This window comes from Hermetia illucens, chromosome 1, assembly GCF_905115235.1.
Source record: "Hermetia illucens chromosome 1, iHerIll2.2.curated.20191125, whole genome shotgun sequence".
NCBI classification, from domain to species: Eukaryota; Metazoa; Arthropoda; class Insecta; order Diptera; family Stratiomyidae; genus Hermetia; species Hermetia illucens.
This window is the reverse complement of record NC_051849.1, coordinates 62,380,923-62,398,614: the sequence shown is the minus strand read 5'-3', so window position 1 is coordinate 62,398,614 and position 17,692 is coordinate 62,380,923. Positions and strand designations below refer to the sequence as shown.

At 41.9% G+C, this 17,692-nt stretch overlaps 1 protein-coding gene across 1 annotated transcript in view; it reads right to left on the bottom strand.

The window, feature by feature from the left end:
* LOC119646701 (serine protease filzig) overlaps positions 1-3,177 on the bottom strand; it is a 213,807-nt gene extending 210,630 nt beyond the window's left edge. The window contains exon 1 of the mRNA XM_038047267.1: positions 2,363-3,177. Within this exon, the coding sequence (XP_037903195.1) occupies positions 2,363-2,495 (133 nt within the window). The 5' untranslated portion in view covers positions 2,496-3,177. The remainder of the gene's footprint in view (positions 1-2,362) is intronic.
* Between the last annotated feature and the right edge of the window lie 14,515 nt (positions 3,178-17,692).

Genomic DNA, 17,692 nt, shown 5'->3' with positions numbered 1-17,692 from the left:
CCCATGCCAAATGCTGCAAAAATTGCTTACATTACCTACATTGTGAACGATCGAAAATTGTTAGAAGAATGCCTTAAAATTATTAAAGTAACCACAAAGAATAGTCACTAGGTCCCAAATGGAATAAAATAGCAGGATATTGAGAAGCGTCTTTTATCAATGAAATGCGGCTTTAATGGGAAAAATTAAAAGAATTTCTGCATTGGATATTGTCAACGGTATTGAAAAAATGATGCATTACGAAAACTGGATTCGTTGAAAATCATAACTACAGATCATAAGCTCGGCCAACCATCAACATTAGCTTCTTACAGGGCAGATTATTCATGGTTTTGAAGAGGAGATAGTTTATTATGAGCCCTAAAACAATGAAAGTGGCCGTCGCTTTCGTACCACACAATGGTGCGAAACCGGCCTAAAAATGTTTGTTAACATACAAATGGTAAGTCCTAGCCACCCACTTTTTTTTTTAGATGTTGCTTCTTCGGATTACCATAATGATGGCTTATCTGAGCAGAAGTTCACAGATTGCCAAAAAAAGGCTAATACATGGATTTCATCTAAAGACGCGGTATTCATCTCCTGCTCGGAAGATGGAATTTTGATTTAATGAAATTAATTTTGTTCAGGAATAAATTCTAACCATTAATTTTATATCTTATTTTTAACAACAATCATAAGTAGTTCATTATTCCTTATTTATCATGTTGTGTTTGTATTAAACATCATTACACGAAAGCCAGGCTAAATCGAAATTAATTGACTCTATCAGTATTCGCAAAAACTTAATATTCCAAATTGAAGTCTTCAATTGCCAATTTAGTTTCGATGAAATCTAATTTTTATTCAGGTACATTCGTACAGTAATTCAGTAGATCCCAATTGGGAGATTGGAATTTTAGTAATTTGCGAAGGGGCAGCAAGTTCTTCTCTTTTCTGGAAATTGGCCTGTAATGGAAGTAGCGAGTTTGGCAACCTACCGCCCCAATTTAGACTGGCTACTTATTATATGGTATATCAGAACAGAGATAGGGATCTTAAGCCGGTATTGCGAAGTCTGGTCAAATCAACAAACCATCAAACTCAGCTAGATATGTTATCATTTTTGTGAACGTTCTAGAACCCAACGATTGATCAAATGGGAGAAATTGAGTTGAGAAAATAATTCCTATTCGAAAGTATACTAATATAACAATACTTTACTATGATTTCGTAGTGGTACTTTCTGGAATGGAAATATTTCAGTTTTCTAAATGTACTGCACTTGCTGCAGTTTATTTGAACTTGAATTTTCTCTTACATTTTTTAACACTACTTGTTTCTCTAAGCATATTTAGATTTTTAAAAAATAGCTTTCACTGAAAATCAAATCAATATGGATAACCATTTTCGGACAATAACAAAAGATTTAAGCGAGTAACTCGAAATGAATTTCTTTTATAATTTGCAAAAAAAAATGCAGGATTTATAAAATGAGTATTCTATTCAGCTGTTTACCTGCACGGGCATGTTTGTAAGAACCGTTTGTATGAGACATTAAATGATTTATGCCTAATTGACTAACATTTCTACATCCTCTATACGCAGGAAAGAAAGTTTTAAATTCAGCGTTTAAGATTTATCTGGACCTCTCAGAACTCAAATCATCTAATCAGAAGAAGCAGAAGATTATTCCTATCTAACGAACACAATGGCCGATTGATCCAGTATAAAAAGTCTATAACACAAATAATAATAAAACCCACCGATTTACACCTAAATTTGAACTCCATTCGAATCCAATAGAACACCAACGTTAGGATGAAGAAACGGAATCAGTTATAAAAATTATGCATACGAAATTTGCCATCGCAGACGGACAAAAAGATTCATAACACATAAGCTGCCACTAGTGACGAAGTGCGGTAGAAAAAATACCGGAAGACTTCATATTTGTATAGCCTTATTAACGAAGTAAGCATGTAGGAAAAATGAACCAGAGGAACGAAACAAGACTGAGGAAGAAACGAGTATCAGATACAGCAACAAATCACATATCTTGCCTATTATCCGCTCTATATCTTTTATGTATTTTATTGCAGACGTATCAATCGATGGACTAAAAGAAGATGCTGAAGATTATCGGTATTACACCTATGGAAGTTCATCAGATTTGCATCTTATCTACACTTGTGGAGGTATGTTGTTAGCTGGGCATATGTAGTACGTCTTCCTTATGTGAGAACTTTTAGAATACGAGTAGTTCAAATGAACATGTGCATAATTATTACGTTTGATAGGACTGTGCTTCATGCTTAGAGGTTTGTCTTTTCTAACATTAACTTAAAGATTAAAGGGATAAGATATTGATTAAAACACATACCACGTCCGTCCACTGAGCTTAATCCACGTGCTTCAGGCAAACTTACAGCAACGAGCAACAATGTTGCGCCGATCGCTAGTAAACAGTTAGACCATTTAATCGTCGATGACATCGTTTTCAATTTGACAAACATTTCTTCGTCAGCGAAGCAAGTGTTGTCGATTTCGAATTGCTGTGCAATTCGGAGCAATCACTCCAACCTTGTAACTGCAGTTGCTTATCACAAGTTGATATTCCGATTCATGTATGAAACTGAATGGTACTTCGATCACTATAACCTCAATATTACTATCGACTACTTCAATATATGCACGCCAAACGAAACTTATATCGCGTTCAGCTTCTTCTTCGTTTACCGCTTTCTTTCAGTTGAAGATCGCCTTCTTCTATACACTCTACTAACTGCCAACCAACTAACAGTAAAATCAAGAAAGTTAGTCACTAATTAACAATTTCTCATAATTTATTTAAGTTTGACTCAGATGGATATGAATTTATGCCTCAGGTAAATTTCTGATCAGCGGAATCAGTAAATTTTAATACATTTTATTTAGAGCGTTTACACTTGTTTCAGATGTGCGTTTTGGCATAGATAGGAGAAAAACACAACGGATAAAATCATAAAACCAAAAAGTCTTCGTGAACGAGAACGTGTTCTATATACGGCGAAACAGATACAACACGGCCAAAAGATAGTAACGTTTTTGCATACTAAACTTTCACTTTATCAGAAGTACTTTTTGCTCGCTCTAAGTATCCAGTAGTATATCGTGCACAGCACAGACCGTCAGTTATGTTTGGTTTGCGACCAAACACTAGCGCTATCCAAGATCAACTGAGCCACTTGAATCTTCGGCACGCCGGTAAGGCTTTGCAGACCCCAAGCCCAAACTTTTCAAATCTTCAGACTTCCTCATCGGTGTCGAGACTCCATGTCTTCGTCTCTTTGGTCGTCTTCAGACTTCTTCAGGTGTGTATTTTCACTTCGCATAATCATAATATGAACAGCATGCAGTTAGCCAAAGTCATGGAATCGGAAGACACAAGAGTTAAGATAGCCATCGATAGTTCCCATATGACCAAAATGGCAGTAGTAATCTTTTCTTTAATCCAAGGTATTACTCAGGGGATTTCTTTGATATTCACTGTACTTTCGGATGATCTTTCGATAATTTGGAATAAAATAACGTAAATAATATCAGTCGCTTGAGTTACCTCTCTACAATAGAGCACCCAATTTGATTATCTTAAAGTTGAATGTTTTCGTCCCTGTATTCAACAAGCTAAATAGAAAGTAAGGTCAACACTATGCTTTGTTTATCTAGTTCGGAAACTGGCCGAACATTTTGAAAATAAGCCTTTTTTAAGAGCTACTGATATTTGTATAAAGAACTTTAGGTTACTTTCCGACTGCGCTTAAAGAGAAATGCCCAAAACCGTTTCAAATTGGTTTTGGATATATAACCTATTAGCACTGGAGTATCTCACGTAAGTAGGGGAAACAAAGCTTCAAAAAGATAACTAGTCTTATCTTTTACTAGCAGCCTTAATATAATGAAAGGATGGTTGATATCGGCTTCGAAGGAAGTTTACAAGCAAATGGTTTCGAGCGACCAGCTGAACTCCCGAGTAGATTACAAATGGGATTGATAAATACGAGTATTGAGTTGTTATTCCGTATTTGCTTGTTCCTTGGGTATATCACTTTGTTGGTTACGCCTGAAAATTAACTAATGAGCGCAAGAGTCTAGTTTGGCCGGAATCGGGATACCGCTTTAAGAAGTGCAATGTTTGTCGTGAAAAGGATCAAGAAAGAGGAAAGGGATCAAGGAAAACAACTGATAGAAACAATTTCAATCCTGCTTGCAGGTGAAGATTGGCAGTAAAGATTTCTCTTCCATAATGACGGTTCATTCCATGCTTGGGAAGAAATTTCCAGAGCGTATTATTTTCTATATCTAATGCCTTCAAGTTGGGCGCAAAGGTTTTGAGCGGTAAGAAATATAATAGCAACTAAAAGAAAAAGGAAAATTCGCACTGGCTGCAAAAGAGAGTAGCATTGATTTGCAGAGCACCTGCCTATTTCCTGTTTGATGTTAACATTTTCGTTTCTTATCTAGTACTAAAATGTTATATTCATGTACGTATCCTGCAATTCAATCTTCCTTCAATTATAAACAAACTTCTACCGTCGTTGACCTCATCATTGTGCTGTAGCTGTTGTTGCTAATAATAAATATACCGATACGATACGATCAACCCCAAAATTATTTGGACTGCATGTGCTGAAAAATTTCCGCATATGGCGTGTTATTAAATGAGGAAATATGAAAATGACCAGGTGAAAAGGAATTGCAAAAATTCAATATTTTTCGTTTGGAATCCGAGAACAAGGTGAGGATGAAACATTGATGACGAAATAGGCAAAAAAAGTTTAGTCTCACCCTTCGCAAGAGGAAATGAGGGGCTTTTCAAACGATTGATGGAAATTTTACATCAATTTAGGCTAAGGCCCTCTCCCCAGAAGTTCGCACAATACCTTTCAGCTTATATATATCTGCAAAGGTCCGCAAATCCAGAGACTTCTTTAAGGCAACCACCTGCGAGGCGATAAGTCTCAAGGCGATAAGTCTCAAGGCGATACAAAAAACAACAACCTCTTGAGATATAATATGAAAGGAAAGAAAAGCAAACTCAAGGCGCGAAGGGAATTTGGATCAGGAACACTCTCCCCAGAGAAGACAAGTTACCCCCAAAATATGAAAAAGCTTAGTCAACTGCACGTGATTCCTAGCTGGAAACAAAGGAGAAAAACTAGTACATCTCTATCCAGCACATTAAAACAAGGTTTAGAACGTAAAGTACGCTTTTTCCACAAGTTTATGGTAATGACACCGAACCTAACGGTTGTTGGTCCCACGTTCGGCGCCATTTGTAATAACTTACGGTTTGCGCGCCCCTCAAAAAGATTGGGGTTGAAGTAAGTGGCTTCCTGCAGGAAACTTGATCAGAAGAATTTCCTTGGTGGTAGCATAGTTCTCGTTGAATTCGTCTCATTATTAATGTTGTTTAAGGTTTACAATCATGTGGCTCAGGTTCGAGGCGCGGCTACCAAAACACCCATTTCTCGAAGCGGCTGTTGAACAAGTTTGCGACCGCTCCTTCCAACGCAAAGCATTCACTGCCGCCTTCACTGTGACCACATTAGTCGTAAGCGCGGCCAATTGTCTGACAGTTTCATCACGTGCGATGCATCTTGCGTATCTTGCTTGCAATCGCGGCCAACACCTCCAGAGAACCGCAGTCCGTACAAGCTAGGATGGCCTGCGTGCCCTCCGGCAGACAATAAAGCTACAAGGACTTTAGGAGCTCCGACCCAACCTTGTCCCGTCCAGCTGCTTCATTTCCCAAAGTAGCTGGTCGCCAAGCGTTAAATCTGTTAATAAGTGATTCAGCTTGACTAACTCACTTATCGATAGGCCCCTTATGCTTGGGTATCTCACTTACTGACAGGCGCCTGATGAGTTGGTCTTTCAACCAGGCGTAGGAGCACTCGTTCAGCACGTCAGCGACGATTGCGATGGATTCTTTGTTCTGGTCGTCAACGGATGGTTGAATTTTGCGGCGTCCACCGTGACGCTCGCTCGAATTGCGCCTCGGAATGCAGGTGCCTAGCTTCCGGTTTCCGCCGCAAAAACGGTGGTACCCTAACTAAAATGGTCGTTAGGGAGGCAGAAGGCCCCGCGACATCCTTCTTCTCAAGCAATATTATTAGCGGAGTAACTTGAAATAGAGCGGACAAGAAAAACCTAGACGACCTTTCAACCAAGAAAAGAAAGAGATAGTGCCGACTCCTAATGCGTGACGTGTTTTATTTTAATAGCACAACAACAACAGAAAACGAAAATGAAATTGAAACTGTAAGCATGTTTTGTTGCTTCTTTCTGAGAATGTTCGTCTGGAAGTCGTTGACGGAGTTGTTAGGCTGGCTTCGGACTGGTACTGTGCTCCTCCTTCACTTCAAAAACGAAAACAAATTCCTCGTCTTCGTTCTAATACAATATATTAAACCAATAAACAAAATGATAATATCTTACAATTCCAAGTTGTACAATTTTTGAATCTTTTTTCTTCAAGTGTCAAAAATAGCAGGCATGCCCCATTTCACACGATGACTCTGTGTGAACTAGTCCCTCTCTTTCTAACCGATCTCGTGGCCGGCCGATGCCTTTCAAACCCCCGGGTATCGCTCCACCGCAATTTCATTTAAAGTCAAATGATTTTTTATGATTTGGATATTTGTGCGCTAATTAACGCAATTTAGTTTCTGACTTGGCGGATTTCTTTCACCTCTGCCTAGAAATGATATTTGCCATGAAGTGGTCGATAGCACCTATTTCATGTGACGATCGAACTTCGAGATGCAGTTTTTAAATTTCCTACAACAATCGAATTTCGGGATGTAGTTGTGCCATTTTCTAAAGGCAATCTCTGAAGGTCAAAGGGTAGTATAGGTCCTAGGGTGAAACGTGGATTGGTACCCACTATGGAGCATAAAACCTGCGCAACGCCTGCTGAACCAAAACCAACAGCACTACTACCAAACCCTATCTCCGCCTCTACATGGTGACCGCTGGGAGCTCTGTCTTTACGAAAAGCTGCAGACGGAGAAGGATGGGAGCAAGTCTCCCGCGCACGGAAAACAACTTGTTACGAAGCCACAACAGGAGTTTCGGCTGGATGGATTTTACAATGACGAACCCGGCAACGACAACAGATTACCCATTTGATCTGATTTAGCAAAATAAAGAAGAATGAACCGGGTACTCTTCAACCGACGTCCGAAGCCTAATGTGGATTTCGAGTGGAATCGGTACAGCTGAGTGAGTGGACTCTCATATCCAAAGCATCAGTATCACTCATCATCACCATCGACGGCGCGAAAACCGGTATCCGGTCTAGGCCCGCTTAATAAGGAACTCCAGATATCCCGGTTTTAAGTCGCGATCCACCAATACGATACTCCTAAAAGCTGTCTAGCGCCCTGGTCTACGCGATTTCGTAGGCAGGATCTGCCACGTCTCCCAAACGGATTAAGTGACACCGTAACCTGAGCCAGGTTTTATCCACAAAAAGACGGTTATGGTATCGCTCATTGATTTGGTCGCTATGTAGGCCACAGAATAATCCATTCTCATGTAGGGGGTTCCAAATTTTTCGGAAGATTTTTCTCTCGAATGGTGCCAAGAGTTCATGATATCGATATCGTCAACATGGGCCAGTAGTTGGGGGAGCTCAAGAGAATTGAGCCTCTCGCTTTCACATCTGCATCGCGAATCACTTTCTCCTGGGCCAGGTTAACGAGGATGCATGATATAGCATCCTTTTGTCTTAGACTGTTGTTGATGTTGAGTAATCTTGAGAGTGATCCTGGCCCCGCACATACATCAGAGTCAGCCTAGTCAATCTTATCAATTTCGTCAAAATACCTAATTCTCTCATGGCCTTGTACAGTTTTACCCTATACTATCATAGGCAGCTTTAAAGTCGATAAAAAGATGGTGCAAATGATGGCCATATTCCAACCGTTTTCCATCGTTTACCGTGGAAGAAAATCTGATCTGTTGTTTATATGCTGGAGTGAAGCCTCTTCGATATGGGCCAGTCACGTTTTCGGCGTGTAGGGATATCCGACCAAGTAAAATAGCGGAGGATATCTTATAGATCGTGCTCAGCAATGTGATACCTCAATAATTGTTGCACTGCGTAATATCTTCCTTTAGTTGGTGGTGCATTTTTTTCTTGCAAATACCGATATTTCGGGAACCACTTGTTCCCTTCATCGGTGTTAACAACTTGTTGTTTCGGAAACAAGTGATTCCCGAAATATCGGTGTATGCAAGAATAAATATCCACACCAACGAAAAAGAAACAACAAGTTCTTTATTATTTCAGATAACTAATCGTTGGAAACACCGCATAATTACACTGAGGTCTTCCTTTTTATGTATGGGACAGGTAACGCCTCGTTAACAGTCATCAGACATTGATTCGCTGTTCTACACCTTCAGCATAAATTGGTGAAACGCTTGGTATAGTTGGCCGCTTCCATATTTAACCAATTCGACTGTAATTCCATTGGCCCCTGGCGACTTATGGTTTTTAAACTGGTGTGTGTGTGTGTTCTGAGCACTCAGTCCGTGTTGGCCCATTGTACTCGCCTCCCCCGTCTAACAGAATATTCCGGATTCGTTAACTTATCGCAGGATTTCCATTAGTGGATGTGATGCTACCCGTCGCAATTGTAGGACATCGGCACCAAAGATCTGCTGCCTGATGCGTCCATAGGCGGGGCATTCACATAGGAAATGCTCCGTGGATTCCTCTTCCTCATTACAGGAGGGACACGTATCATCTTCGGTAATTCCTATTCTGAACATATGCCCAGCTAGTGAATTATGGCCCGTCAGAATGCCCACAATACACCTGCAAGTCCTTCTGCTTTTCGACAGGATAAACTTTGCGGTACGTATGTTGGGTTCTGGCAGGAAAAGTTTGGTGTGTCGAACAACATTTAAGCTCTGCCACCTGTCGTTATGGGAAACTTGTTCCCAGTTTTTGAAAACAGATTTAGCCAATGCTACTGAGACCCCAATTGCTGGCTCCAGTCCGGGCATAGGGGAGATTGACCCCTCTTTCGCAAAAGCGTCCGAGATTTCATTTCCCTCTATGCCACAGTGACCAGGTACCCAGAGTAGTTCCACCGTATTGAATCTAGACATAGAGTTCAAACGGTTTCTGCATTCCTGAACGATTTTCGAGGTGATCAAAGGACTGCTCAATGCCCTCAGTGCAGCTTGACTGTCACTGCAGATTGCGATGCGCCTGCCCTTCAACCGCTCGTCAATCACCCAGTTTGCCACCCTTAAGATCGCATAAACTTCGGCTTGAAAAACCGTTGCATATTGTCCCAAAGGAAAAGCCCACTTCTCGTTTTTATTCGAGAGGTAGACTCCAGCTCCAGAACGCTCTTCTGTTTTTGAGCCATCGGTGTAGAAGACTTCCGTATATCCCGCCACGCATTCCTCTGGGTCTCAGTCATGTATGGGGACACGAGAATCGGAAGGCATTGTAAGAACTGGATTTAGTCCTCCCAGTAACTCTTCCAATGCTCTGTGCCCCCCACATCCGTTGTTTTCCCATATATCTAATCGAATTAGCTTATGAGCTGCTCTCATTGCAGTGCTTTGAATAAATATATCCAGGTCCGTCTGCACAACCCATAAGCTGTGAGAGCTCGTTTCATCTTTACCTCTACATGTTTGTTCCAAAGAAGTTTTTTATCTAGAGTGACCCCCAGATATTTCACTTCTTCGAAGAGTTGAAGGGTAGTACCCCTCATCTCAGGGAGACAAAGTCCATCCAGTTTTCTCCTTTTTGTGAATAAAACCATTGTGGTTTTATTTGGATTAACTGACAAACCATGTCTAAGGCACCAGCTGTCTATCAAATCAACGGCACGCTGTATATTCCTACACACCGTTTCAAGATCCCGATCAACAGCAAGTACAGCCACGTCATCAGCATAAGCTTGAGCATGTATTGGCAAATTTTGCAGTTCGCATAGCAATGAGTCGATCAGCATACTCCACAGAAGCGGCGTTCGTTCGTTCGTTGCTTCTGTAGTCAGGTAGCGATCGACCCCTACCTCAGCGCACAGCAATCTTTGCGTTAGCATAGCATGGATCTACTTAATTAAAGCATCATCAACACCATGTGCTCTGGCGGCATCACAAAGCTTTTGAAAAGGCGCACAGCCAAAAGCCCCTTCAATGTCCACGAACACCCCCATCGTGTACTCACCATTCAAAGTTGCATCCTCTATCTTTGTGACCAAAGAATGAAGAGCAGACTCACAGGACTTTCCACGTTGGTAAGCATGTTGGTTTTCACTAAGTGGGTGTGACCTAAGTGCGTTTCCACGAATGTGACGCTCCACCAGTCTCTCCAAACCTTTCAGCAAGAATGAAGTCAAGCTGATCTGTCTGAAGTTCTTTGGATTAGAATAGTCATCTTTCCCAGGTTTCGATATGAAAACTACCTTAACCTGTTGCCAAGAAGAAGGCACGTAGCCCAGAGCAAGACATCTTCGAAAAATATTTCTTAGAGGTCGTTCTAAATGCTCCATACCCTCCTTTAGCATTGCCGGATAGATGTCATCCATGCCAGGTGCTTTGAAATGTTCAAAGGACAGTATGGCAGCTCTCACCTTTTCATGGGTAACAACCGCTTTCGCAGTGTTCCAGTTCCTCTTGGAACGCTTACGTGTTGAAGGGGTTGCAAGAACCGTCAACTCTCCCCCTACCACTACTCTCACCCGTTCTCCCGGGTGGTGTACTTCCAGGAGGGTCTGTACTGAGTCCAGTCTGGAGGTCAAAGTACCGTCGGGTTTTCTAAGAGAATCGAACTTGGCCGACTCATCCCTTTTAAGGACTCTGCACAGCCTTGAAGTCTCCCTTTCGCCTTCCAGTTCCTCACAGTACGCTCTAAAGGAGTCTCGTTTCGAGCACCTCATGAGCCTCTTATATTCACGTTGTGAGTTCCTGAAATTTAACCAGTCTTCGTGCTTGTTACTTTTGCAAGCACGATTTAGAAGTCGCCTGGTTGATTTCCTGAGTTTTTGCAGTTCTCGGTTCCACCAAGGAACCGTTTTACCGCTTTGGCCTCGGGAAGTAGGACAAGCCTCTTCATGGCACTCTAAAAGTGTGTCGTTCAGAGTTTTCAATTCATCTTCCAGCACCAACGGAGTCCTTAGTCGCCTAGGGAACTGTACTTTATTGCCAAGAAGTTCATTGAACTTTGCCCAATCCGTTATCCTAGGGTTCCGTCTTTGTACTGCAGACTGTTCGCCCGCAATAGTCAGATTGAATTCTAGATATCGGTGATCTGACAGTGAGACCTCGTCTAGCATTCGCCAGCGTGTAATAAACTCTAACAATTTTGGGGTACAGATTGTTAGGTCAATTACTTCGCTTCTTCTCGATCCCACGAACGTAGAAGCGCACCCTATGTTTGCAGTCATAAGACCAGCTGAAGTGATGAAATCAAATAGCTTCTCTCCTCTTGGATTGCATTTGCTACTGCCCCAACAAATATGTTGAGCATTCGCAACGCAACCTATTAAGAGTTCGAGACCACTTGATTCTCCATACGCCAGCAGATCCCTAAGTTCTTGCGTCGGTGGAGGATACAAAGAATCATAGGGTAAATAAGCGGAGGCAACTATGATGTTTTTCCTCTCGCCATTTATTTGGTATTGTATGATGACCGTAGCTAAGTCCTGGGAACAATATTGTCTCAGCATAGTTGCCTCTAACCGTCTTGACATCAGGACGCAAGCTCTCGGTCTTATGGATCTTTCGTCGTAGAAGATCCTAGCCCCCTTTACTGATCCAATGCCACAGAATCTGTTAAATCGAACCCACGGTTCTTCCACCAGAAAGATATAGGGGAAATCCTGCAGCTTTGTCATTCTCGCTGCCAACAGGTAGGAGGGAGCTTTGGTATGCTGCAGGTTGATTTGACCAATCTTTATGTTTTTCGATATAAACTTAGTCTATTGTCTTATGGAAAGCAGTTAGAAGCGTATGCGGCAGTCCGCGTATGACGGGGTTTCCCTTACACCGTACCGCAGAGACTCGATCCCCTCGTGATTGATTTCTCTGAGAAAAGCCGTACTTGGAAGTACCGCAATTCCCATGTTCCCATCCACGAAAGATCTCATCTCATCCCGCAGAGCATTCATCTGTTCTCCACTTAGCACCTTAATTGGTTTGCGGTGTCCGGGTTGCATAGATTCGATCACTCGAACTGGCATCAAGTCAGTTTCATTCACGTCTCTGGCTTCCCTTCCTTCTGCCTGTTCCTTAGAAGGTGTAGGAGAAGTTACTAGCAGGTAGGATTCACTCTGTAGTCCCTTCCCCAGTGCGAGCCCCCATACGGGGGACACACCGGTCCTAATCCCCGCGAGACGCGTGGATATAAGCCCTGGTGCGGTGCACAATAAAGCGTTGTCCACAGCAGATGTGTTGGTCTTACGCTTCTTGCACGCATTACCGCTGACAGAAGAGTCTGGTGCGTCCAGTGTGGATCTTACCGGGGTTGTTTATCCCAACCTTCCGCCGGAGATTCCGCTTCCTTGTGTCCGATTTCTCTGGGCGTTACCGTGGCTAGTGGTACAGCCCACGTCCATGTCCTTATTCCCAAGGTGCTTCATCTTCCTTCGTAGCGCTCTCTTCTGCCGTCGGCTTCGGGCCTTTCCAGGTTCACGGTGTCCGGGCCGCTTGGATCCATTTCCACACACCGGCGTTAAACCAGTAGCGTCCACGTCACCAGCTTCCCGGTCTTCCGCTCTTCCTGGTAAGGATGGAAGAGAAGGTTCTGACAAGCAGAATTCAGCCGTAGTGGGATTTCCAGTTTCTCCCAATTTGAAAGTTTCCGTACTTTCCTTTTTGGCTAACTTCGCCGTAGGCACCAAGTGCAAACTTTCCACTGAGTCGGGAAGCATGCCTTCTACAGATTGATCTGTACGCGAGTATGAATGTGGTGAGACCTCCAGAAAACTACTACAGGCTCCCCCACCACGACAAGGTGGTGTGGATTGCACGGACTGTTTCTTCCATGCTTGGTGGTGGTAGCATTTGTATGTCGTCTTCAATTAGCGGAACCTCCAACTCGCCAATATTTTGGTTGTTGAGCAGTTCACCAAAATATTCAACCCATCACTCCAATATGCCCAATCTGTCGGAAATCAGATTGTCCTCTTTGTCTCGGGGTATAAGGCTTCATCCTACTGACATGTTGGTAAAACTTGCACCCCTGGTGCGGTTGCTGTACTTTTCAAGTTCACGTCCTTAGTTTTTCCTTCTGTGAACTCGATGGAGTTTGTGATAAGTCTCTGCGCGTGCCCAAGTTCTTTGAGAGTGCAGCATTGCGCCATCCATTTCCTGCTTATAGATGTTCCGGATGGCTGCGCTATAGGTGACTTCAGTGTTAACTATTAACTAATTGTGAGAAGGGATTCCAGGTGATGTTATAATTCGAGCCTGGAGCACCATGTCAACGAGATAGTAATCTAAGTCTATATTGGTCCCCCTATATGTACTGACATTCATCAAGGCTGAAACCTACTCCGAGCACATGGTCTATTGGATGGCCACTATAACATATGTTGTAACGGCTCGTCTCCAGGAAACCGGTCCCTGTCCAACGCATCTCCTGCAACGCTGTTACATTAACCCTATATTGGGACGGGGTATCGGCTAGCTGCTTGGCAGCTCCTTCTCTGAACAGGGAGCACACGTTCCGTAAGAAAATGGGGAAATCGTTATTCTATTTTCGTTTCCAGGTTCTTGGTTGTGCAGTCAATGCAGTCCGAGATTCCTTTTGTGGCTTCGTAACAAGACATTTTACGTATAAAGTTATCAGCTCTACTACACCCCAACCTAAAGAACCAGTTGGTACAATTTATCCCGTTTTTAGGAGCGAATCAGTATCACTCGATGGAATGAAATGGTCATTTAACTTGTTCCATAGATACAATTCTGCAGGTCCAGATAGCATCATTCCTGCTCTAAAAATAGAGAGAATGTATGCCCTGTGTCTATATATTCAGCATATGTACCGTGCATGTTTAACACTCGCTTATATTCCAATTAACTAGTGCGATGTTAAGGCGATATTTATATATTCATAATCAATTTCAGAAATGAAACGGATTGCCCTGGTGCTGTAGGACTGCGATAGGCAAGACCTGTGGACCTTCCTCATAAAGGATTCATTCAGATGCATTCAAATCTGTTCCGAAAGTCCGGCAGTGTTATCGGCAATAAACAGCAACAACATGGGCGGGGTGGGTGGGCGGGATTTGGAGTTCAGGGTTCTTAGACATTATTGACAACGTGGCTCAGCAAGGATCTGCATCCATGCTGGCTCGGAGCCAGCATTTGACATCCAGCCATCACTTGGATATGGGTTCTGAAGGGTGCAATTGTAAGGATTCGCGTAGTCAAGTGGAAGAACTTGAAGTCCTACCGGCAGCTGACAATTTTTGTGAGACAACACAGGGCCTTTAAAGTGGCATTTTGTTTGTCCCTCAAGGTATAGGACATGAAACGACCATTTGCAAGAAATTGGCATTGTGGTCTCGGCTACATGCAGCTAATTTCAGCAAGAAGAGGTGATGGCCCTCCGCTTCACTTGCAGCTTCCTGCTACCCTCAGATTTCCGACAAATATACCTCCGGAAAGTTTTCTACTCAGACTAGCGAATGCCAATTTTGAGGACAATAAGATGGGTCTAATAAACGGCCTAAGTGCGTGGAGCTCCACCTCCTCCTATGTAAGTAAACTAAGGCTAGGACGTCAGACAGCCACTAGGGGCTTCGAATTAGTGAACCTTCGCCCAAAACCCAGATGTCTGGGGTTCCTTACTGAGGTTGATAATGACGAAGGAGGGAAAAGTAAGAAGCTTTGAAATTTTCTCAATTGATCGCTAGTTTAGAGATATAATACTCATTTGCTTTTGATGATGACACATGACAGATTTATAGGGTATACTGCATTAGTATTAGAAATTATTCTTCGATATACATGATTTTGGCTTTCTCTTTAACCGAGGATATCTAAAGGTTTTATTATTTTGTGAATGGATGTTTTGAATTTAGACCAAGTACGAAATGTCGGGAACTCTTTGAACCCGCAATTTGAGTGGAGATAGTAGGATTTTTAGTAACGGTTTATATGGTTTCAATATGAAAGTAGGTAGTGCTGGCTTGGGTTCTTCTAGTAAACTTTAATGTAGCGCAATATATCTCACCTGTTTGTAGGCATAAAAAATAAAAGTTACTACGGTAATTTCGCCAACTACTTTATAGTAGTGAAAGTATATCTACACACAATTTCTTCTCGAAAGGTACGGATATAAATCAGCCTCAACATTTATGAAAAAATAATATCTGAAGACTCAACGTGTATTTTTAGTAATACTCAGATAAACAAATTCCAGACGGTTGATATCACCACATTCATCGGCTTCCACAAAAAGAACAGGCGATATCGTGACATTTGGCGACACAACCATTACACGACGCAAGCACTTCACTTACCTTAGGCTACGTTTTCGGTAATGGGGCACAAGAGTAGGCTAATTTCACTGTTAAGTGACTTCAATTGAGCCACACTGCCGGCGATAACTCACTTGTATCTTGTGGCGATAGCGAAAAAGAATTTCACTTCTCACTGACTTAGTCATACAACAAAAACGGCAATAAAGCAACACTAGCGGATACGAATATGAATGTGAACTTTCTTCGAAGTGGTCTTTTGCGCGGAGATAGATAATTGAAGGTTAATCAATTCTTTTGATGGGATATGATATGACCGGATGGAGGCAAGAAGTTATCCGCAGATACGACAGATTTCAATGCGACAATGCATGCCAATTCATTTTAGTCGTAAATTCCCCAGATTAGCTTTCTTATCGATAATGCATCAAGTGCTTTTTCTAACAGTGGAAGTGTGGAGAGAGGTGCTAAGGTGCTAATTTGACCTACAGCGGTATATCATGACAGAGCGGCCAGCTCATGTTCCTCAGACACAATCAAAACGAAATGCCTTAAGCGCTCAAGAAAAGTAAATTTATACTCAGAAACGAACTGCCATTTCTTAAGGAAAACTTTTTAAACAAAACAAATTGCAGTGTAAGCGCATCCGTCGTAACAAAGTCCGATGAAGTTTTCAATGAAAAAATTAAGAGAAAATCGAAAACAGCCAATTAATTCGTCCATCAATTAATCCCAAACATTCAATGCAATTCACGGTATACCGGACATTGCAGTCATAGCCAGAGACGGGAACCAAGTTAATTGCGGTCCTTCGAAATGGGGGGAGGTAGGTATTCGCTATAATTATTTCTGAACGCTTGAAAATGTGGGAACATTCTTATGAACACCTAATTAACCACTTTAGTCGTTTGTATATAACCAATAAGAGTGAAAGTTTCAACTGCGGGAAGAGTAACAAAAGCAAAAAAGCTTCATTGGATGTTACGACTTCTGAGCCCTCTTCCAGTCGCAGCTGTAAGCACGGCATGGTATGTAAATGTTGGAGAAAGTAATAATAGGTCAAATGCTAAGATTCAGTTTAAAAGTCTGGCGGACATTCCGAAGCATGCAAGGAAAGTGAAGTCTCAGAGTCACGGCTAAAGGGCAGATATGAGATTAGGCACCATCACTACCGTGACACATGAGAGCGTACAAGCAGCTTAGTGGTAAAAACCACCTTCAATTGCACCAGTGAAATGTTTCTTCACCATTTGTGTTTTGTGCTCAAAATGAGGTTATTTGATAAATACATAAAATTATCATGTAATGCACTTGTCTTCGTCAGTTCCGATGAAATATCACAACCAAGATAAATTAATAGTTTCTGGTCCTCGCATGTGATCGTTATCTTTTAATTGTAGCTGCTTCGCAAGAACGGTAGGTGTTCTCTATTTAAAGTGTTGTCAGTTATTCACCTGGAGCTAAATCATTCTTAATCGCTGGACTCACTGCTGATTTTATCTTCAACGAAACATGTCTGCTATATATGTTCCCAATAGTGTACACAAGTAGTCAAATAAATTTTGATCTAAATTTTACCTTATAATTAGGCAAATACGTCACTTTATTGAGGAATAAAATGTGCGACAATAAGGCGTAAATTCTGTCAGTAAAAGATACTCTTTGCCATTGCCGATCAAACCATCACTTCTCAGTACAGGAAAATTGATTCTAACCTGTAAATTATTAGTGAGTTCTATTTTTTAAAAAAGGGAAAGTATCATGTTAATTATCGAAATTATCTGAAAAGTGGAACACCGACTGGCACATAATGGTAAATTTTGCCATTAATATTAACCACCCCCTACCTTAACCACAGAGAATCATTCTCCACTATGAACAACGTATCATCGAATGCAGAACAAAACGCGCACCCAGGAGCCAGGAGTTCGCTTCGAGATCTCGAGGCGAGCAGACATGTGCTGCGAAATAGATAGGAAAAGTGAAGGTGTTAAAATTCAAAAAATAAGTGACAAGCGACGGAGCAGGCAGAGTGCTCTGCTAAAGCATAACAACAGTGACAAAGGAAGTATAGTGCGGTGAAATATACAGTGTATCCCAATATTATTGAGACACCGTATATTAAAGTACAATTCACATGCAATTGTTTTTTTCTGTTTTCTTTCAGTGAACCGGAGAATTTCTAACGTCCACGCGGGACGGGTTTG